General features: G+C 39.4%; 1 protein-coding gene across 9 annotated transcripts in view; it reads left to right on the plus strand.

Annotated features, from left to right (window-relative positions):
* LOC144003105 (neurexin-2-like) overlaps positions 1-24,690 on the plus strand; it is a 392,228-nt gene that overhangs the window by 307,018 nt on the left and 60,520 nt on the right. Inside the window, exon 1 of one of the 9 annotated variants that reach the window (XM_077498943.1) lies at positions 13,780-13,884. The exons of the other annotated variants lie outside the window; for them this stretch is intronic. Within the exon in view, the coding sequence (XP_077355069.1) occupies positions 13,830-13,884 (55 nt within the window). The 5' untranslated portion in view covers positions 13,780-13,829. Of the gene's footprint in view, positions 1-13,779; positions 13,885-24,690 lie in introns of those variants that run through there. 9 annotated transcript variants of the gene reach the window in all.

Consider the following 24,690-nt stretch of genomic DNA (forward strand, 5'->3'; position numbering starts at 1 on the left):
AAAACAGAATAAAGGCATCACCTGAGCTGTATTATTAAAAAATAATAATAATAAAAACAGCCTGTGCTGGAAGCCTGTCTGTATTGCGGTAAGGCTACTGCATGTTCACTACAAAATGTAGGAGATTTCATCCTTGCATCCTATTTCCTTACCTACTCCTCCTTTCATTTTGCTTTGCTTTTCTCTCTCTCCCCCTCTCTCTCTTTGCCCACTGCTGCATTAAAGAGGCTTTATCTTTGTTCTCCGGTTCCCTCATTAGAGCCGAGTGCAATCGCAGCACTTGTGTTGTGTTTTCTCCGCCTCTCGTCCTACTTGAGCCCAGACTGATTGGATGGCATTGTTACGGGTGCAGAAAAAAGAGAATTTTTTTGGCGGGGAGGGAGTTCTGTGTGATTTGTTTCTATGCTGTTGTTAATTGAAACGTGAGCTGACTTGAGATGAAATAGGCGGAGGAATAATTCATAACATTTCAAGTAGGTCCAATACGACCAAAATAATGATGGCGTCTCAGCAGAATGCAGAGTGATTTCCTCTCTTGCACACTTTTTTGACTTTATATTTTGATTCAATAGAGTCAGCAAGGGTTATGTTATGTGTCCTAAACCAACATAGAAAAATTTCTCTTTCTCTCTTTCTGTCTGTCATGATCCCGTGATCGAGGTTGCGGCAGGTTTATACATGCTTTCCATAAACGTTATTTGTGTCACGCAAACTACATGTGACTATTTGCGCTGGCGTTAGTGAATTAGACGCTGTATATAAGTCTCATTTGCGTTGGGGTGGGCATATTTTGCGTCAAATGTATGTACATTACCTAATTTACATACGCACAAATAACACCGGCGCACCGTGGCGCAATCTGGTTGGCAGCGCACTTAGTGACGGATTGCGCGTGTTTAGTGAATTAGGCGCTCCCGGATTGCTCCATTTTTAACGGTTAGCGTCATGCAAAGGCAACGTAAACCTTTAGTGAATATGCCTCTTAGAGTCTTAAATCTAACACAAGAAGAATGTTTGTGTCCACACCAATGAGTGTAAATCTGACACTTTTCAAACTCTTACTTTTTTCACACTTAACTAGTGTTACTCCAACAGTGTATAGTGTTAAAAATCTACACCGGTAAACACTGAGTAGTGTTGAAAGTGTTTTACACTAGTGTCAGTGTCAAACATTTAATTTTGACAAAGGTACGTAATAGTCGGGGTCGGTGCGGTGTATATTTACGTCATTTTTCTACGCGACGTCTGGGCTGACGCCATAGGGGGTGGGCGTCGGTCACATTTGGCCCAACATTGAATTGGTGTATATAGGCTTTTATAATCCAAAAAATAATACAAATGCAAATGGTAAGCGGCAACACTGAGTCCTGGACGTGTTAAATCTACCTGTTTTGCATATATATTGTTCCCAGAATGCATTGCGTGGTGCAGTTAATGACCTTATGAGGACGGTAATCCTTGTCATATCTATTTGTGTTACCAGTAATTGAATTTATGTCATATTTAACACATTTGTCGGTCTATGATTAAAAAAAATAAAAAATTATAATAATAAAAAATAATAATAATAATAAGAATAAGAATAAGAATAATTAAACAAACCGTAACTTTCAGTTGTGTGTAAAATAATGACATCAAGGACGATTCCCCCATACAAGTTGCATTGCTCATCCGAGGATTGCTTGTGAAATTGCAAATTTCATATATTTTGATTGTGGCCGGCTGATTAATTAGTCAGACGTTACAATTTTATTTTTTTTTAAACTTTACAAAATCATCTCGCGGGCCGGATTAAACCCCTTTGCGGACCTGATCCGGCCCGCGGGCCTTATGTTTGACACCCCTGATGTTGATCATCCCAGTCATGGCCTCCTCTCACTCTCGATAGTCACTTATGGATTTTCCATGCAAGCGCTCCTTTGTCTGATGCACAGGACCATTCAGGATGTTTTATGTGTACGACTTGGAAGGCACACAGACAAGAAAGCAAAGCTGAGGTTGATGGAAAGAGGATAGAGATTGAGGAAAATGCTGCAGAAATCTATGGACCTCATGTCCACTTGCTTCTTTTCAGTACTGAATAATAAATACGGGCGTGTGGAAAATGCTTTGCACGCTTGGCTTGATGCGGCCGCAAATGGACCTACGGTTTGCCACAAAACCACCCGCGGTTATTCGTAGACACATTTGAAGCGTATTCCTTCACATCATATTTTCTTTTGGCCGATTTGACGAGTCTCACTCTTGTTTTAGCTTATCGCTGCCCGTTGTTGTTTGCCGCCACTGACAGTGACAGCCACTCTAACGTTGTAATCACGACTTTGGTCCCAACGTTCTGCTGAAATGTTTTTCACGCCCAAAAGAAAAATGGCAGAGGCATCTGAAGGATGACAAGGTAAAGAAATACTCACAACACTGACTCATAAAGGCCGTAAATTGAGGTCCAACTGCACAATCTAATGAGAAAAAAAGCAAAAAAAACGAACCAAAACATGAAAATAGAGATTTTGAAAGCAGGTTCTCAGGTGGACCTATATAAGATGCATTTGTGCTGAAAGAAATGTTAGCTCAACAGAGCGTAGCATGAAGGAATGCTTGTGAATTCATATATACCTGTCTCCTTTGCCGTTATGCTTGGCTGCTCTAAGCATTCATCTGTCACAAGTGCTGGAAACAAAGATGTGATCAAAAAAAAAAAAAAAAAAAAAGTCCCCTTGTATTGATTGAGTGAGAGCAGATTCTCCATATGGGCAAAAAATATAATCATAGTATGGAGTTGGTCCCATTGCACACTCTCTTGTGTGATTGTTCAGCCCGGTTGGGCTTCTTTCTTGGCTTGCTCGCACATCCTTGGCCCACATGCAAGACCTTCAAAGTCCAAGTCAGCCAATCCTCTTAGTTGCAGGCAGTGTTTGACGTTCACAGTGTCTAAGACCTGTCAAATGTGTGTGAGGTGGGAGTGAGTATCAAAGTATTAAAGTACATTTTGTATGTGTGTGTGTGTATATATAAAAGCATTTTGGGCTTTCAAAGGTAGGCTGATTCCATTGACAGACAGCCATTACCACCGTAGTACGATTACTGGAGAATTTTGCTTCCATAATGGATAAGTAAGAAAGAAAGCTCAGGTCGTAATGGATGGATCCATCACTCAAATATTCATGTGTTGGATTTTGGATAGCAAGTTTTTTTTCAGTAGAGTGCATTTAGGAGAGATTACCCTTTTTGTGTAGGGTTTTTTTTTTTTTCCTAGAGTTTGAAAAGACACACCCGTTGCTGTAAAATAGTCTAATAATGTAATAAAGAGCTCCACTTTTCAGGACAATATCTCAGCGTGCGGATTGCAGCATGTTGTGATTGACTGCCATCCCGTTTGCCTGCTTGGCTTGTTCCTCCAAGATATGTTGCTCTTCAGGCTTGGCTGAGAGAAAGACAGATGTGGCTCGAAAGCGGAGATAAAGAAGCATGAAGGAGGCGGAGGAGACAAGGTTGGAGGAACACGACGGAGAAACGGTGTGGAATCAGACACAAACGAGGGAATTCATAGCTGATGATGGAGAGGAAATTGGCGCTGTCGTAATTATTCACGCTAAAATGTATAAATCAAGAGCCTGCCTCGACAGACTCAAAAGGGTCTCGTGGGAAAAACTGAGGAGAGTGGAAAGGAGTGATGGTTGCTGTGGGCACTCTCACTCAGAAAATATTATTTGGGTCAATCTTTTTTTGCATCATATCATCAATTCATGATGTGTTCAAAATAAATGAAGAAAATTCTGGATTGGGTGAAAAACAACGAATGCTTGGACCTAATGCAAAATGTTCACATTCCACGCAGCTTCGTTTGGCATGGATATGGGATCAAATTTGTTTGTTTGAGTCACCTCCTACGTTGTCTTCTTCACAATATGGTTCTGGCTGTATTACACTGTCCTGAAGGCTGGACCCTTTTTTCCATCAAATTTGGCATTCCGTGGCATTCCGAATAACTTATACAGTTTTCAATTTTACTATTGTCTGACGTGTGCAAGTGTATCTAAAATAGCGACACGTGTGAGTTGCATTTTAGTTGAAAACTGTAACATTTAATCAAAAATGTTAATGGGCTTGCAATCATGACAAAGGATTCCCCCAATTAAAAACCAATGAATGCAAGTGATTGTCTTTGATAAGTACATCATTTAAAAAAAATAGCAAATTAATCGATGAAATGGAGCGGCAGTAGACCCTTAATGGCGTCAACATCTCTATCGAGGCGTGCACGCATATATTACAGTCGTCGGTACTGTTACGTCGCACGGGAGCCATTAATTTCCTGAGCTGTGCTTAACGCAGTTACAGTAGCGCGCCGCTTGCATATTCATGAGATTCGATGGGCCGGCAAGGAAGCACATCAAGCGGAATGAAGAAAGGCGATGTAAAGAAAAAGACTCACAAAGACAGGAGGTGATTACTGTGAGGAAGAAGGAAGTGAAGGCACCAAAAATATTGCAATTAAGATGCTGGCGTTAATTGCTATAAAACCCTTTTGGAAATATTTTTTTACTTTAATTTCTTCATAAATCATACGTGGCTATTTTATGATAACAAATGGAAATATGCAAACCAAATTTGGAAAATAAGGCATTGTGTCTTTCTTATATATGCACAAAATTAATAGCTGCGAAAATATTTCTGCTTAAATGATGGAATTTATTCCACTAGTTCTCTACATGATGTGCACACTCACAGCCAACAACAACAACAACGCACTCTAAAACCATCTTTAAAACATGACCTAAAAATTTGTGAAATTGAACATTAAAAAAAAAACAAAAAAATACTATGTATTTCAGACTGCACAGTTTTCAGCTCTTATCTTCAAACATGTTATGTGTTTCGAAACAAAACTTTGAATTCACTGTACAGGGTATTTTATTAAGTAACTGGATGACAAATGTGTTGATGCTAGAAACTTGTACATCGTTTCACACTGCTGTTAAGAAATCCAAATAAATGTTAACACCTGATCTAATAAATGCAGAAAAAAAAAAGCAGAATTTGCATCGAAAAGCAACTCAGACTGCCGTGATAGAGCTTTGCTATAATATTGTTGTCTATTGGACTGTAATATGCTCGCACACAAATTACTGCACTTGTTTTGATGTACCGCATTCAAAACACTTTAATGAAGTGAGGTTGTAATACATTTATCATAGATGTAAGATGTAAATGTGTTTCTTAATTAAGTGACTGTGTTAGTGGTTGTAATTTGCAGTAGTGCATAACCGTACAATATCATCTTTGTTGAGAGGGGCAGTACAGTTTAATCATATAGTGAAAAATGTCCCATTGAAAATTGTTTGACCAAACAACCGTCCTTGTCATTTTTCTGGGGTCACTGAAAAGAGGAAGATGTTTAGTTGTGACCTCATCTCCTCACACAAACACTATCGGACTCTAGACTTGAACCACCGGGTCTCCACGGGGCATCCGGAGTGCAAGACAAATGTTTCCTGTCCGAGGGAGCCCAGCCGATGTGGATGACGTTCCCTGCAAGGTTACATTGAGAGGGAAGACCGCCGGGTACCCTGTGTGGCCGTCTAGTTGACGAGATGGAATGGATGCAGAGGGCAAAAGCTGCTTGCGAAGTCTAATGGCCTATGCAACACCCCGCGGTGAATGAAATCAAGCTCTAAATTCATCCCATCCCCGGGCAGCATTTAGCGCTGCTGACTTTCCACCTGGCTTCCCCCATTATTCAGCCTCTTTGGAATCTGTATTTCCCCGATGCAGCTAAGACTTTATATTACCTGGTAACAATAGCTGTAGCGCAAACCTGCAAAGTGGTTGGCAAATGAGGTGCAAACGGACTAGCAGGTGTGACCCTTTGTTGCACTTCAATTAGTAATTCTGCAGACAAACAAGAAAATGGCTCCAAATGGAGATAACCTCCTTGGCAGAAGTACTGATGATTGTTATTCTGAAGGATAAAAATGTAATGTCCAACTCAGCCTGAATGGAGAAGCAACATAATGGCTGACGGTGGCATATTGTGTATGAAGTACACGTGTCCTTGTTGTACATACACTGACATGGACTATGGAAAGAAATCATTTAAAAAATGTAAACAGGACAATAAAACATAATGATGAATGAATAAATAATTGAATGTAATTGCTAGATCTTGAACACAGCCACGTACCCAATTGTACAAGAGGGTGTGTACACTTGTGCAATCACATCTCTTTATTTCCCCCTTTACTATGGTTGGACAGGTTATAGGTGACATCAGTGGTGAAAAAACGTTTTGAAATGATTGATCTTGGTATAATCACAAATTCAAACTGGGGTGTGTAGACTTTTTATATCCACGGTATGTAGGACACCCTTTATACCTCTTTGCATCTCTTTGCATATGCAGCTAACCCAAGGCAATGTGTATCCGAGGAGCACAGTGACGACTTCATGCATTTGCATGTAGGCACATTTAATTACACATTTCCCCGTGCGCGTCACAGGCCTTAAAGCTCTCCACGTTTAATGCGCACCGACTGCAGTGCCGTACGCTTGCCCTAAAATACACTCTTTGTAATGGCCTTTGTAGTGCTAAGCTTCACCCAGATCTATCACGTTTAAGGAGGATGAGAAGGACTCACCCCTGTGGCTTAATGCTGCACATGCTTCCTGTAGGCTGAACTATTTCGACTCATTTGGCACAGTGTGCTATTTGATAAACAAGCTGCTCCAGCTAATAGAATCTTCTTCATCGCATTACTAATGAACAATAATTTAGGCCGTGCTTATAAGTGACATCACAGATAGAAGTGTGATGCACTTTTATGAGGGTGATGGATGGATGGATGGATGGATGGATGGATGGATGAGGTTGGTTGATTCGATGGATGGATGGATGGATGGATGGATGATTGGATGGATGGATGGGGTTGGTTGATTCGATGGATGGATGGATGGATGGATGGGGTTGGTTGATTCGATGGATGGATGGATGGGGTTGGTTGATTTGATGGATGGATGGATGGATGGGGTTGGTTGATTCGATGGATGGATGGATGGGGTTGGTTGATTTGATGGATGGATGGATGATAGATGGATAGATGGATGGATAGATAGATAGATACTGCACATGTAATACATGGACAAAGAGCAGTTACTGTATATGTAGCAATGGAGAAGGAGCCAGATGGACTGCCATGGATAGACAAGTCCCTGCATTCCAACAAATGAGGAAGTGGCTGATATTGAGAAAAAATATCAGTGGCTGGAAAAGGCTGGACTCAAACACAGCACAAAGGCACTAATCATGGCAGGACCTAAACAATCAAGGCCAGGGTCTGCCATATCCAACAGGACCCCATGTTCAGGCTGTGCAAAGAAGCCCCAGAGATGGTGCAGCATATCACAGCAGGGTGTAAGATGCTGGTTACCAAGGGATACATTGATCGGCAACCAGGTAGCAGGACTAGTGTACAGCAGGGGTGGCCAAGTTCGGTCCTCGAGAGCCCCTATTCAGCCTGTTTTCCATGTCTCCCTCCTTCAGCGCAGCTGAATCTAATGATCAGCTCATTAGCAAGCTTTGCAGAATCCTGATAATGATCCTGATCTTGAATCGGGTGGGTTAATGTAGAGAAACATAGAAAACAGGCTGGATAGGGGCTCTTGAGGACTGAACTTGGCCACCCCTGGTGAAAAGCAACATCTGTACCAAATAAAGACGAAGGGTCTTAGAATCAAGATGGCGGATACCACAAGGTAATTGAGAAAAACATGAGAAAAAATAATAAGATTTACCGTTACATACTGACAAACTGGTGATAGCCAACCAGCCTAACATATGATGTAATGGCTGAACATCAAAAGATAGCAGTTGTGATAGATGTAGCAATCCTGAATGATTGCAACATCAAGAAAAAGGAACACGAAAAGCTGTACTGAAGGAGTGAAGGAAGAACAAGATAAAGTGTGTAAGGTAAAGGCGATAGTGGTGCCAGTAGTCTTTGGGGCACTGGGGGAAGTAATCCCCAAGCTTAGTGGATGGCTCCAGAAGATATGAGGAATAACATCCATCATCTCCGTGCAGAAGTGTGCAATACTGGGCACAGCTAAGATCCTGCGCAGAACCCTCAAGGTCCCAGGCCTTTGGTAGAGGACCCAAGCTTGAAAGAAATATATAGAGATATATTTGTCATGTTGCTGTGACCCTATACCATTTTATTTATCCACCTGCAACACACTCACTTGCGCTCTACTTCCATTGTTTCTACTTCTCTCTTCTAGTTGTAATAGTCTGACTTTCTAAAATCCCGTTGTTTAGCACTGTGTTCTCTGTTAGGATGCAGTACTCAGCAAAGCTGAGCTTGAAGTGGCCATCGTCAAGTAGATGGTCGGTTACTGGCGCCCAAATGCCACTTGACACATTATTCAGTGTCTACACTCGAGCTGGCCTGTAGCAAAGTGGAAAATAAGAGTATAAGACCGTAATGAAAAAGAAAAAAAGAAAAATAACCTGTGGCGACGTGGGTTTTTCTTGGAAACAGACTTGAGGGGATGGATAAAGCTTTCAGTGCAGCACCGAAGGCTGTCATTCACATTTGATTGAAGCTGACATTCCACTAGTTGTGGCCCTCCCCTGAATCATTCCCCCGTTTCCATTTGTTGGACATTCGTCTGGATTTGAATCACAGTGTTTACGGTCTGTCAGTGTCAGGCTGACAGGTTTAAGAGACGATACCCCAACGATAACTGCCCTGAAACCCCGACTATGGCTGTGCCTCGACATCTTGATTGGCATCGTGTAATCTTTGGGCCTTTGCATTAAAAAGCAACCGAGGTTGTGTAATTGCTTTGTTTGATGAGAACTGATACAGGGAAACCTTTGATTTTCTTGATTAAGACTAAAAACAAATGGTATGAAAACCAACTCATTTGAACAAAAATTACATTTTGTAGGGAAAAATTAATTGTACATAAAAAAAAATAAAAAATGGCCTCCACTAGAGATGTCACGATTAGGGCAATATCGTGATATCGTGATATTAAAACTGCCACAATATCGTCGTCGTCATGTTCACAATATTTAAAAGGACATCTGTTTAAAAATTCAGGTTGATTTCCATTTGTGCAGTTCTAGCACCCTCTAGTGGCTAGTTATTTAATTTTCATTAGGGATGTTTTGGCCTTCTATGTTTAAAATCGATGTTAATTTTCAGATGAAGGGGAACCTAATTTGCTTGTTAAGTGATCAATGTGTGATCAAAGTGTCTCAATATTGTTATTAGCGGTTTAAATGCATTGCTGTCATGTACAAAAGCACAATATTGTGCTTTTTTTCACTATGAGCTCTCTTTTTTTACAATATTGTGATCTTTTTTAAATATCGCCAACGCCCTCACACAATATCTTGATTATCGTATCGTGACCTTCATATCGTGATATTGTATCACGATGTTTGGATATCGTTACATCCCTAGCGTCCACAGAGACTGAATGGTGCAGCCTGACCTTTTTTTTTTTTTTTTTTTTTAAAGCCTGACCTTTCTAATGAATGTTTGGTGTCAGGCATGGCGGTTGTGGTGACTTACATGCATCAAAGTTAATATGGGTGCCAGTGAGTGCCTGTTAGTAAAATCCGGAAGCGGGAGGAGTTTGAGGAATGCGCGGCGATGACACGGTCTGTTTAAAGATGGAAATGAATTCAGTCCTAAGCAATTGCGTTTGAGTGACAGGCCTGGCGAAGGGCCTTGATTTCCCCACAGCGCCATCGCTCCATCTTTAAGTCAACCTCATACATAAAAAAATCCCACCAATTAGGAGTTAGTCAGGCGTGCCCAGCGCTCCCTGGATTATGATTCCATAATTGAGTGTGCCAGAGGTCATTGTGTGCTGACTCCCTCTCCCCGGGTGGGGTGGGCGGGGTCGCCGGCTCGCTAACGGGAGGTGAAGGCTCACTAATGGCTGCCGGCTCCACACAAAATTGCCTGTCAATGGCTGTAATTGAGCACATAAGCTGTTGTATTGTCAATCCGCGTGCATTCCGAGGCGGCTGCAATTTCATCCAAGAACCACGCCCCCGATTCTGTCTGACCGGGAGTAAGTACCGCCAAATTGACCGTGAGTGGGAGGAACACAGTTCGAAACAACATCACAGCCTTGGCTGTTATTTTTTTTTTGAATTTTGTTTTTTGGTGACACCATTGGCCATGGCAGCCATTGATTGAGATCATTTAAGTGGACGCAAAAGTGCCGCCTTCAACTCCAAGTGTGGCCACTGGATGAAATTCACTCGACTGCCCTCCGCCCATCCCGTTTCCTCGCCTGAGGGTGCATACAAAATGAAAAATTAGTCGATTGGAATTGCAAATGCTTTAATTACACAATCCACACTATAGTTTTAAACCACATGTGAGGGATGCTTTAGTTCAGATGACGTACGTAACGCAAAGAATAACTTTGGAAATGCACTTAGCAGACATTTTTAATTGACAACACTGAGTGCTTCTGAGGGGATGTGTGGGACAACCCAGCACAACAAGAGTACAACAGTTCAGTTGTCTGTTGTAAACACTGGAGACAAGGCTTTCACTTCCCCTTCTATGCCCACTGCTGGGAGGCTCCCCGAGGCACTGGTGCTGGGGAAGCACGACGCATAGCCTAAGTATTTAAGATGAATATGCTTGCACTTGGCAGTCACATTCGTACCGTGGCCTTCCTCTTTGGTCCATATTTGCTTTTGTTTTTTTTTCCTGTAGCGATGGCATAAAGGCCTTGTTATCAGGAACACTGACCTACATTTTTAACATCAATTGTACCGTATTTTCCGCACTATAAGGCGCACCTAAAAGCCTTCAATTTTCCAAAAGCTGACCCTGCGCCTTATAATCCAGTGTGCCTTATATATGGATCAATATTGAGCCGCAACAGGTCTCGCTGTCATCGCTGCTATCAGTGACCCTGCACGATCGGTGACGCACATGAGCAGAAGATCTCGCCCGCCATCTTGGATCGCTAGCTAATACTAATACTTTACCTGAGAGAAAATAATCAAAACAGCTGTTTATTCATTTTGGGAGTGAAAGGAGTTGTCAGAAATCTGGTTTGTAATCTATTAATAAAGTTTGACTGACCTATTTGACTTTTGTTGACATTGCCTTTAGCGCAGCACCATCTAATGGATGTATAACGTAACCCCAGCCTCTACTGTAGCGTCTTATATATGGAAAAAGGGTAACACTTTATAATAACTATCCGTTATAAGTAGTTCATAGATCATTAGTTGATTGTTAATTAATGAGTTGTTAATGACTTATTAAATGTTTGTTAACTGTTTGTTAAGGATTTAAACTTATGACTATAAACAGTTAATATGTCATTATTAAACTGTTAGTTATTGAGTTATAAATGACTTGTTAACTGTATATTAATCATTTGTAACTATATATTATAAATTAGTAAGACTAAGTTAACAAACTATTAGTAAATTACTTAATAATGACTTGTTAAGTATCAGTTAATAGTTTATATCTGTTATTAGGACGTTATTCTAAAGTGGTAGCTATTCCTCATTTATTAACTGTTATTAAATGAGGAACAGTTGCAACTTTAAGATAATATCCCAATAGTATAAATTAGCTACTTACTAGGGGTGTGAATTCCCTAGTACCTGACGATTCGATTCGTATCACGATTCACAGGTCACGATTCGATTCGATACCGATTAATCCCGATACGAATTTATAAGTCGATTGTTGCGATTTTTTTCATTCAAATTTAGAAAATACTAATCAGTACTCTTGTAGAGTGTAAGATTTATATGAAAATGTATTATTTATTTATCTGAAATTTCAGTCTTATAGAGGTTGTAATCTGTTTCATGTTTGAACAGCATTAAAATAAAATATTAAGGCTTAATGTTCCGTTCATATAACATTCTTCCATGCTCAAGGTGTGAATCCTAAAAAAAAAAAAAAAATCGATTCGAGAATCGCGCGATGTAGTATCGCGATATATCGCCGAATCGATTTTTTTTTTAACACCCCTACTACTTACTAATATTTAACTTATATATTAGCTAATTCTTTACATAGTAGATGTTAACCATCTACTAATAACTATGAAACTTTGTCAAACAACAAACAGGTGGAACAAGTTGAAAGTACAGAATTTGAAGGTGAAATTTAAAATATAAAATTACTATGCCTTACCATGCCTAAATATCAATTTTCCGTACCATTGAACTTTTTCCACTCATGTGCTCCTCTACAAAGTTTCACTGGTATAGTATTAGTAGATGGTTAACAAACTATTAACAACTGCTGTAAAGAAGTGAGTTAATCTACAACTTAAATATTAGTTATTACTCTATTTATGTTATTGGGACGTTATTCTAAAGTTGCAACTACTCCACATTTACTAACACGTAATAAATGAGGAATAGTGGCAACTTTATAATAACGTCCCAATAACCTATACAAACTATGAAGTAATACTTATCAAGTCATTAGTAAGTAATTTTCTAATAGCTTGTTAACGATGTATTACTAATTTATAAAATATAGTTATGAATAATTACTATACAGTTAACAAGTCATTTAGAGCTCAATAACTAACAGTTTAAAAATAACATTTTTACTATTTATAGACATCATTTTAAAACCTTAACAAACAGTTAACAAACATTTAATAAGTCATTAATAACTCATTAATTAACAGTTTACTAATGGTCTATTAACTAGTTATAACGGGTAGTTATTATAAAGTGTTACCGGAAAAAGTTTTGAAATATGTCATTCATTGAAGGTGCGCCTTATAATGCGGTGCGCCTTATAGTGCGGAAAATACGGTGATATTGAAGTCTAATTACCATGAAAACTGTCGTATAATACGCCCCCTCAAAAAAAAACATATTCATTTATTTATTTATTTATTTATTTGTTTGTTTGTTTGTTTGTTTGTTTGTTTCAAATGCCAAAGATCTGCAATTGGCCTGGCAACCAGTCCAGGGTATCCCCCGCCTACTTCCCATAGCCAGTTGGGATAGGCTCCAGCACCCCCGTGACTCTAGTGAGCAAGCGGTTCAGAAAATGGATGGATGGATGGAAGTGCCAAAGATATATTTAATGTTATAAATAGTTCTGGGCTGCTGAATGCGAAAATGACTTGAGATGTTATTTTTGCCAGTTAATTGATGGATAATTCATATGTGGATATCAAAAATGCCGGTCACTTATTCTCTTGTGAAAGTGAAACAAGCAGCAGCCAAATTGTCTGAATTTTTGCTTCATTTTGAAACATGATTTGTTTGTCTTGTTTTCTAATATAATGATCGACCAACTAGTTTCCATTTTTAGATCATCTCCATGTTTTTGCTTACAGTAAGTTTCAACTGTGCTTAGCAGCACCCTATTTTCTTGTCGAGAAATATTAGCTCGATTTTTCGTCCAACCACATTTCAGCCTTTGTGTTGCCATGTCAAACTAATCTGCCCAGGGCCTTCAGAATCATTTGTGCTGCCGCATATGTTATTTCGACTGGCAAAGCATATCTGTAGTGATCTGCACAAATTGATACATTTGATAATGGGTCCTTTGCACAAATCCGCTACTTCCTGAACTCAACACCAGTCCTTCATTTCCTGTCTTTAATGAGTGGACAATCTGATTAATCCAGGTGTGTCTGATCTCAGTAACTACAACAACATTGGCCAGACACACCTGGATTAATCAGTTTGTCCACTCATGAAAGACAGGTGTGCCTGATCTCAGTAACTACAACAATATTGGCCACACACACCTGGATTAATCAGTTTGTCCACTCATGAAAGACAGGAAACAAAAATGTGGTATTCAGTTCAGGAAGTAGTCGAGCTGTGCAAAGAGCCCAATATCTCTGGTGAGTATGATGTATTTATTTTTATTTATTTATTTTTTGTCATGTTGATTGTTAACCATTCATTTACATGGTACATTTGCATAATACTGATGTGATAGTGGTGTTATTAAGAGGTGGCTTAAGTCGGGTAAATCCCAACTGAAGGCCCAGGTACCAAATACACAGTCCGCCCCTGAGTGCTAGTGTATACTAATTAGACCGCTGATCAATTCTGCTCTCAGTTAGCAAAGAAACAATATGCTTGCAGGCTTGTGTATTCGCAAACCTTTACAACTGTAACATGTCGATGTATGCTGGGGAGCTCATAAGAGGGAGTGTTTGTATTCTAATCCAAACTGTAATTTATGGGCAGCTACTGGCCCATGAATGAAACCCTCCAAGGAGGAGGCAAAACCTTTTTCCAGGCCTGTTTACAAATCGGGTCACTCAGCGTGCTATACAGCAAGTACAAAGTATGAATTGCGATGCAGCGGTCTGGTCCCGGCGGGCTCCGACAAGCGCACCTGTCTAGCATTGATTTCAGCGTCCACTGTTGGGAGCACGCATCGATAGCGTTCAGTTAATAACTTCCCGAGACTGACACAATCAAAGCTATGAATGATCGATAATTGATTATTGATAGCTGCAGTGGTAGACGAAGGATGCTGCTTGCGTTTCTGAAAATAAGAAAAAGATTACTCCTGCCTAGCGTGAAGTCAATAACAGGCAATTGTTGACAAATATGGCCAGTGCAATAATTGGCAGCTTACAAACAAACATATGACCATAGCATTGTTCAATTGAAAAATGTACAAAAATTTCCAGCACTATATTGTCTGAATAATGCACAAAATGTCAACGTTGCCACAAAGAAGCATGCAGTTGTCTCTATGGTGCTTAAACGAGCAGCGAGTCGCCGTTGGCTAATCTAATGTGGCATTTAGTAAATCTGATCCTCTCTGATGTTGTTATCTGGAAGCTGACTGCTGTAATTATCATAATCTTATATCATCTCAAGATTTACCCATTATTTTTTTAAACGCGTCCTCAGCGGAAGGATTTCAAGTAAAAGAATGGATTCAATCGTAAATACTGTATGCTGTCATTTGGTAGACATGCCGATGATGAAACGGTGAGAAAGGAGTTGATAGTCAAATTGGTTTTGTACCTTACATGTTATCAAAGCTGCAAAACTGGGCATGAAGTGATGCCGTCTTGTCAGGGACAAAATACAAAGTAGTTGTAAAAGTGTCGAATGCCTATTGCTGAGGCTGTTTGAGCAATTGTCTGCCTTTGACCACAAATTCTGCCCTACATGTTTGTTTGCCTGTCCCCATGGCTGTTGGGGATTCTGCTTCAAAAACAATGAAGTGTGATCCTGTAATCCTGCTCTCTGTAAATTGTGAGCATTACTGACTTGCTACCTTTGGATTCCTAAATTTCAAATTTGCAATCGCAGTCTCACCATCTCGACTATGAAGTTAATTGTTTTGTATCTGGGCATTGACATGACCTGTCACAATTGATGTTAAGGTTATTTCCAATTATTGTAATTATGCCTCGTGTCACTATTCTATCTTCCCTGAGCAAGTCGAGAACATGTCATGTTCTTGTTTCAAGCTGTTTATTACCATACATTTTAAATAGAGCTATCAAACGATTACATTTTTTAATCAGATTAATCACATCTTAGAATTTTGATTAATCATGATTAATAACTTAATTAAAAAGGGTTTTTATCAAAACATGTCAAATTTGAAAAGCATGTTATGTGTCAATTCTTTCGACATATGTTATGAGGATGTCTTCAACATTTTTTGATCCACTGCACACTCTCATCCTCCTCTTTTTCTAAAAAGTGAATTACTTGCATAATCTAAAATGGGGGGAAATGACCCCAGTAGTTTGACATTATTAAATGCTTTTCTTTAATGCATTTAAGTTATGTTTATTGCTCAAAAACAACCTGTTTTACCTTTAACACAACCATCCGCTGTCAAGCTAAAGGATCATCTGTGATCAAATAGTGCGATTAATGTGCACTATTACATGATTAATGTGATAATTTTTTTAATTAATCAATAAGCTAACACTAACTTTGGCAGCACTAATTTTGAAGCAAACGTTTTCATCTTACAAAAGTTTTCCTCTTAAGACCATAGACAGGCTAGCACTTAGCATCCATGCCTCAATATTAATATTGAAATAAGTATTTGAACACAAATGTCACAGTAACATATACAGTAATGAAAGAATCAAATCAAACTTTATTTATATAGCACGTTTTATACATAAAAATTCAACTCAAAGTGTTGTGTAATTAAAACATCCATCGTACAATATAAAAAGAACCACCACCCCCAACATCCCCATGAGCACACTCTCTGTATCTCACGCAAGCGCACACACACAACCTGAGAACTATGTAAAAAGACACATGGGGCACAGAGAAACCATGCTAGGAAAAGCACCCAAGAGGCGTTCATCCATACTGAGCCCAAATCCACAAGGCCCAGATGGACCATTGGTGGCCCCACACAGGGTATAGGGACCCCCACCAGTCTCCTTGGCCTAAGGATGCCCCCCCACCCCCTCATGAAAAGGAAGCTAAAAGAACAACAAAATAAAAGGCTAAAAGCAGAGCTAAAGGACAATATGATAAAAGGAGATAAAAACTATAAGACAATAAGATTGTTAATTAAAAAAACTAAAAGTGTTGGCCGCAACATTGTATTCTTATGTTCATTCCAGATCAAAGCAATAATTCTTTTTAATGATGGATCGTGTTTGTGCATCATTTTTATAGTTAGGCAGCAGTCACTATAAACGGTAAAAAAAAAAAAAACCACTTCTAATATGAAGCAGTAATTAGAAAAAGCAACTTCATTAGTGAGTGACAGCAGCAGGTGATAAGACGGGGGAATACTGCACAGCCACTGATGCTCGAAACTCATTATCTGCCACGCACGCCTTAATTATTTTACGCCCATCGGAGCTTTAAGCGGCTCCCTTTTGCAAGTGATCTTTGCGGCGTCTTTGCTTTCTGCTTTGGGGAGGTGGTTGGCCTGGGGATGAAAGTGATGGGATGGGAGGGGAACGGATGCTCGAGGGTGGAGGATTTGTGGCAGTAATGACCGTCTTGGCGCTTTGGCCTTTGATGTAAAGCAGATGCGGCTAGCTATATTTGCTTTCATTGTGCGCTCGCCTCACTGGAGGCTGACGTGCTTGTTTGATATTTTAATATTACTGACATTGCTCGACGACGTTTTTTTTTTACCCCCCATCTCCTTCCACTTGCATTTTATTATTGCTGTGCCTGAATACAATATGTCAGCCTGCATGCAGCCTGTTTCACTCTAGCACACGAGTGAATTGGAGGACGAGGCCACTTGAACCTCACTCCGGAGATGCTCACAGGCAGAGAGGGAGGGGAGAAGAAAATTGGAATGCAAAGAGTGACAGGGAGGCGTCGCGAGGAGGTGGGCGCGAGGGGTTGCGCTCGAGTCGGCCGATCTAACGACACCGAAACAGAGCAGATCACAGTGATTGAGAGAAGAGGTGAGATTATCTGTGATTATGTGTGCTTGCGTGGAGATCAGAGCGAGGGAAGGCAGCAGAGAACAAGCCAGCGCAAAGCACTATGCATGTAAATCAGCCCGTGGTGCAGCAGCAGCAAAACTTAAATCATTTCGTTTGGGTCAAAGCCATTTTATGACCACCAAAACAATAGCTACATTTGTTAAATCGGGATGCATCACTCGCACATGGATGTTTTAAATGGGTTCAAATTATAAGAGACCCAAGTCCATCCTGTTCCCTAAAGAGTTGGGTCGTGTGCTGGTAAAGCACAATTAATTGTCTTGTCATCCCTCAGTGGCTGCTAAATTAAAAAAGCATGGTGAGCTTGTCATATCCTGTCAGTGGTGTATTTAATGAAAAAAAAAAAAAAAAAGAACGCATGTTCCTCCGTGTTTCCTACGGCTAAATGCACAGGATTGCATGTAGATCAAATGGAAGATAAAAAAAAAACACCATCTTATGGGGCAGCCTTTTTTTTTTTTTTTTTTTTTTTTTAATCCATCTCAGGGGATGGTCGTTTTGTTTTTTTTTGTTTTTTTTGTTTTTTTTGTTCTTGTTTGTTTTATTAACACAATCTGATGTTGTGCATACATTCAAATTTACAGATCAGAATATGAGTAATACCTACAACAATCAAAACACACACCAAAAAAACAATCAACTCATCATTCAAACAAACTTTCAAGTCTATCGGGGGTTACCCAATAGTAGATGAACCACATGAAGGGTGCGACCATTTTTCTATTTGCTGTCCACTGAAAATGACATCACAGTAACTCAGGTCAGGTAACGATTAATCACAGCCCACCTGTTTTCTGAGTTTTGTCATGTGATGCAATTTGGTCATGTGATGTCCGCAAGCTGAGCCGTGATTGGACATTGACTTGAGCACAGTGATGTCATTTTCGGTCGACAAGTCGCAAAATGGCTCATCTGACATGGACAAAATCGGGTTGATTTTGCTGCTTAATTCGTCATTCCACAAATGCAATGTTATTATTATCAGAATGTTGTGCCCCAAACACCAAAATGTGTTTCATAATGTGTTTTTTTTCCTTTTAATAAAAACAGCACTGTGTACTGTATGATACACAGGCCGTGGTTGGTAGTGATCTGCTTTGATATCAAGAATTGATTTACTAATCTAATTATACAGTCATTACCACGTAAGGTTTTGTTTATTTTTACAGTGTCACATTGAGAAAATAGAATATTACCTTATTTCGCTCCAGAAGAGGGACAATATATTATGGACAGCTCTCAGTAGAGACTTTGTTACAAGCTGCGGTCCTTGTGAAAGTGCTCTATAAATAAAGTTGAGTTGAGACTGCAGCTTTTCCCAGCCCACCACAGCGCAGCCACTGCAACCTACAAGCAGAATATGAAACCCTGCGTGTGTCTGAAGAGCATAGCGTCTATTTTACCCGAAGAAAATATTTTAGAAATTACATTGTCCTTTTGTTGACTTAAAGGTAAGCAAGAGGGCAAGCCAAGCAAGACTAAGTGTAGCTTTTCTTTGATAATTGGCTCTCATCACGGTTCCTGATAGGCCCCTCCAAGCTTGGCAAGGACTCTGAATTATTATGTGCATTTTCTATTCTCATTTAGCATTTAATTGTATTTCCCATGCCCCGAGAGAGCAGCGCGATGCGCCATTTTTTTTTAAAAGCCTCATAGTCATGGTTTTATGGTTATGATTATGTCTATGGACTACAAACACTATTACTCCCCGTGAGGTTCCACCTGACATTTAGCGGGGTGAAAATCGAGGACGTGGTGATGGAGGGTGCGTGCTGGGAAAGAAATGCAAAATGTCAATTGTTTGCGAGTGAGCTGCAAGGCGCTGGACTAGCAGTGCGGCTAAAGTGACGCCATTCCTTCCCTCTTGCTGGAATTAGCTCGTAAATTTGACGCCGTAGTCCTTTTTTATAACGGCGCGGTCACGTTTGATGTGAGAATCCCGACGCTGGCCTCTAATAAACAAAAGCGATGTGCAACACCTGCCATATTTTGTGGGGAAAAATGGGAGGCAATCAGCAGTTACAAACACCAATAAACCCCCACCCTTCCATTTTATTCCCTTCTTCCGAGTGTCCTCCATCACTGACCTAGAAAATGAGAAGTAGGGATAAATGAGGGGAAAAACATTACACAAGCAAAAAAAAAAAAAAGAAAAGGAATCTGCATAAATAGACAGCTCTAATGGGCGTTTGCATATAACAGAAGTCTATGGAGGCATATCTGATGTCCACCATTATTGGAGAATATATTGTTATGATCTCCATGATGAAACATATTATGAATATTAATTGTGAATGAATGAAACATTGCTGTAGTCCAGCGATTACAGCCTCTTGGGCATGTTGCGCTGCAAATATTTGGACATGAAGGAAGCACCCCAGCACTTGCAAACTAGGTCATCACACTGTGCGGGGAGCCTGAGTGTTTCATATGGACTACATCCTTCGCTGCCTCTGCAATGCCAACAGGCTGACGAAAAAAGGGTCAAATGATTTCCGCCAATAAACTTTTTGTATGAACTCTTACTAAATTCTCATGATAATAACCATAATAACTAGTGCCTGACCGATCTGAATTATTTTTTTTTTTTTTGTTGAGGCCAATGCTGATTTTTGGCAGAAAAAAAATACCGATCGCAGATTAATTGGCTGATTAATTTAAAACAATATATAGTGCAAAAGATAATAATATTGACATAAAATTTGACTGTTTTGGTGGTCCAATGTTTCATCCCAACAATATTGTGTTTATGTTACCAGTAGTTGAATGTGTGTTATATTTAACACATTTGTTTGATTAATGTTGCACTATATTTTGATATAATTTGATTTTTAAGCAAACCATTGTCCACCGAAGCATTTGCTTGTAAAAAAAATATATATATAATATATATAATTTTTTTTTCATTTTTTTTTTATTTATTTTTTTTTAAATATATATATATATATATATATATATATATATATATACATATATATTATTTTTTTCCCTTTGTTTTGAATGACACGTCTATAGAATGACCTTATCAACAAATGTCATATATTATGTTTTTAGAGATCCAAGGTTATCGTATATATTTCTGTGCAATACAGTAAATAATGAGACTAGTGTTACTGGTGTACAAATGCTGTAGATGGTTAGAGTAAATAAATGCAAAAAAAATAATAATAATAATAATAAACCGCAAAACTCAGCCATTGGCCAGGCCCTAATAATATAGAACAAATTGTAACTCACAACAGGTGGTTTATAAAGAGGGAAGATGGAAACAGCCTCTGGTGAGCTTTGAAATGCTTCATTAAACAAACAACAAAATAACAGTAATCAAAAGTACTTTCTTAGCACACCTGGTCCGAGCTTCAACTGACACTGTCACTGAACACCACAGCAGCTAATGCCCTCGTTAGGAAATAGCCTATGGAGGACCAAAACTGTCAAAATTCGAAATAAATAAATGACTAAAAGTGAAAATAAAAATGAATAGAAAAAAATATAATTCGAAAATTATATCTCGAAAAATAAATATAAATGGAAATCCGTTTTTATTTTCACTTTTAGTCATTTATTTGTTTATTTAGTTATTTATTTATTTATTTTGTCATGTATTTATCTATTTATTTATTTATCTATTTATTTTGTCATGTTTTTCTTGATTTAGACAGTTGTTTATTTAGTCATTTATTTTGTCATTTATTTTGTTTTGAATTTTGGCAGTTTTGGGCCTTACTGCCAAGTCGAAATGTTATTCAAATGTGGGGGGGGGGGTCCTAAGCGTGTTTTGGGCTGGACTCCGCCGTTGCAAACTGCCTGTCATTGGTCGAGTGAGCAGCTCGGCGAACAAGGAAGTCTCGCCGGCTTGCAATGGACAGTTCCAGCAATGGACGACAAATGACTAAATAAATAAATAAATGAGTAAATAAAAGTGAAATTAAAAACGGATTTATTTCCATTTATATTTATTTTTTTAGATATAATTTTTGAATTATATTTTCTTATATTCATTTTTATTTTCACTTTTAGTCATTATTTATTTATTTATAGTTTTGGTCCTCCATAATGGCCAGCCAGTCGTGCATCCTCATACATTCACCTCTACATCGCTAACTTTTTCACAGTCATAGTTACTAAAGTGGAACGTGTGGGACGTAACCCCGGTGATAAATGTGGGATTATTGTACAACACTGCAATCTAGAGGTGGTGCTCCTTGTTCTGTTCATCTGTTCAGAGGTCAGACATGGATGAAAGACTTCTCATTTTATATTTTCAAAAGTTCCTTATCCACGTATTTGATGATGATGCTTCAGTGTCTTCTTATGCACTGGTTTTCCTAAAAAGAATAACTCTTGTTGTCATGGCAATCCTGTAGAAACTGCTGTCTAACATATCGTTGGACCTGCATTGAGTTAGCACCGGCGCTAACATTGCTAGCCACAGTTGTGTGTGTGGTGCTTCCAAAACACTCTTTGTCTCATATGATTGACTTTGTGCAAAGGACGCCGGCTATTATGTGCTCTAAAGAGAGCAAGGCCACGGCTAAGTATGACAAATGACTGTCACGCTTATCACTGCCGGAATGTTTGTGCATTGTGTAGAGGCGTGCAGGAACTAAATCCTTTTCTCTTCTGCTCTTCCCCTGCATTCCCTGATGCCTTGAATACAACCATAACAAGGTAAGTCTGTTTTGGTTGATTTCCCAGTAATTCTCATTGCATTCCATCTTCCTAGAAGGTAAATGTTGTACAGCGAGGGCATGTCGACGTGATGGCTAAAGAGCGTAAAGATGGACAGATGAGGGAGAAGGAGACTTGGAGGGAAAGTCTGTCGCCGCAGGGGCCCGGACGGCCAGTTTCGGTGGCGCTTCCCCCGCTATCTCCCCGGCGCGAAACACACTGGCCTGAAATCTGCACTAAGCCCCGAGCCTCACTCTGTGCAATCCGCTTACCCTCCAATAGCTTCAAATTAGCGCTTTGCTTTTTCACTCTTCGCCGGTGGCGAGTGGAGGAGAAACATGTAATGCGGCCGGCAGATTTTTCTTTTTTAATTAACTTTCCTGAAGGGTTGTCCTCATGCTGAAACTTTTGATAGGACTATTGCAACTGAGTGAGCCATTGACCAGGCATGGATGCATTTTTTTCATGACTTTATTACCTCCTCCAAATGCTTTCACGTGCACTTAAGTAGACAGCAAACGGCATCTTAGTGCGATTTGGGGATGTTTTATTTACAGCAGCAAGAAAGTGCTCATTAGCATTTTTTCAGACAAGTCGTCAAAGTGCTCGAGCCAGATGTAATTGCAACTGAAAGTTTCCATGTTTGATGATTAGCCTTCAAGTCTGTCCAGTGGTAGAGCTAGCCAGGGGCGGGGCCAGGGAAGTGCTGTCAATGGCGACGCCCGGCTGAGCAGAAAGTAGTCAGGAGGCGATGATTTATGGGCGCGGCGGGAGCGAGGGACACCACACTGAATGCATATCGCAGATGATTTTGCATAACATGAGAATATTATACAAGTCAGGGGGCAAGATGGCAAACATTTCAAATTAAAAAAGAGGGGCGGGGTGCAAATTGAGTTGCGTGACATGTTTTAAGGATAGGGCATGCAGGCAGTCATTTGTCATGCATCCACCATTTTATTCCCTTGTCTTGACTTTTAATCTTGTATTTGGTGCACAAAATGGCTGCTGCCTCGGCAGTACGTCTCTCAGATAACAGTAAGGTATGGTGACCTTAACTCATTCAATCCCAAAAACATATAAATATGTTTTTAATACTTTGTCCTGCACTCCCAAAAACGTGTTTAAATTTTTTTTATGCTCAAGCATACAGAATATTTAATGCAGCTTCTGACCTGAAGAGGTCACTTAAAGCAATGATAATTAAAAAAAAAAAAAAAAAACGCCCAGTAGGTGGCAACAGAGTATAAGAGATCAGCCAGGGCCATGTTGCAACAAGCTCTTTTTGCCAGTGTTTTGAACAGGTTTGTGAATAATGATGAAACTTGACTATATTCTCATGCTAGTTGATGCAAAACAGAAACATATGCAAATACACTTTTTTTTTTTTCTTTGATGAAAAAAGAGACTCAAATCTTTCTTTTGGTAGGTTCCATGTTTTTTTTTTTTTTTTTAAATATAACAATAGAACATAATATTCTATGAGCCTTGAAAAATCAGTCGAAATCCAGTAAAACAGCTGGGAGAGAAGGGGGTTGCTTCAGTCAAAATGGCGAATGAATGAGTTAATATTTTCTAGTACTGTAGACCATCAAGCAAGAGATTTTCTCCTACAGTACAGACTCTGTTGCATCATCCATTTCCCCCAATTTGTCAAGGTTGTTTTTGTTGTGTTCTATGTTGGCTTTTGCTTTTTTTTTTTTTTTTTTTTTTTTTTTTTTTTAGGGAGCCAACACTGTGTTTCTTATTAAGGCCAATTTTTATCATTGCTTTGCCTCCTCTGCTTCCTCTCAAAGAAGAATGCATTATAAATGCTGTTGTTGCATTACTATGCAAGATAGCAAGAGGTGTCAATCAAAAAGTGAGCGTTATCGTCTAGTATCAGATTGAGCAGGCATACCTAATGTTGACATGTAAGGGTACTGTTTACATCGCAAACTACATACTGAGGCCAAAATCATCAGCAGCAGCAGAGAGCTGCAGGGACATTTGAAAATGTTATCATGTTAGGCCATAGTTTCTGGTTAAATTAACCATGGCAGCAGCAACTAATGAGATTAAGGCGATGTTTTTGTCGTTTGGCTTGTAAGCTTGTTGTGTTTTTGTTGTACCTCCATAATGGAGCCTTATGTACAGTACTGTGTGTCAAAACTCCCACTTTTTTTGAAATAGGAAAAGCCTTAAATGGGATTGGGATGCCATGTGACCCAGAATAGTTGATGGCCATGACTCATTGACTATTTGTAAGTGTTGTGGATAAATGGCTCAATAAGACAGACGTTACTGGGTATAAGATGAAATTTACTCAACACACAGAGACTGTTTTTATACAATGCATATTTGGTGTACAGAAAATTCAGGGACACCCACTTTGATTCTTGGAACCCCAACAGGTCTTGGACATGCTATCCCATGAATGAGGTGTTTCTGTTAACTCATTCACTCCCAGGACATTCTCGCTGTTTTACTGGATTTTGACTGATTTTGCAAGGCCCATAGAATATTGTGTCCTATTGCTATAAAAACATGGAACTTACCAAAAGAAATATTAGAGTC

This window comes from Festucalex cinctus, chromosome 16 (assembly GCF_051991245.1).
Source record: "Festucalex cinctus isolate MCC-2025b chromosome 16, RoL_Fcin_1.0, whole genome shotgun sequence".
NCBI lineage: Eukaryota > Metazoa > Chordata > Actinopteri > Syngnathiformes > Syngnathidae > Festucalex > Festucalex cinctus.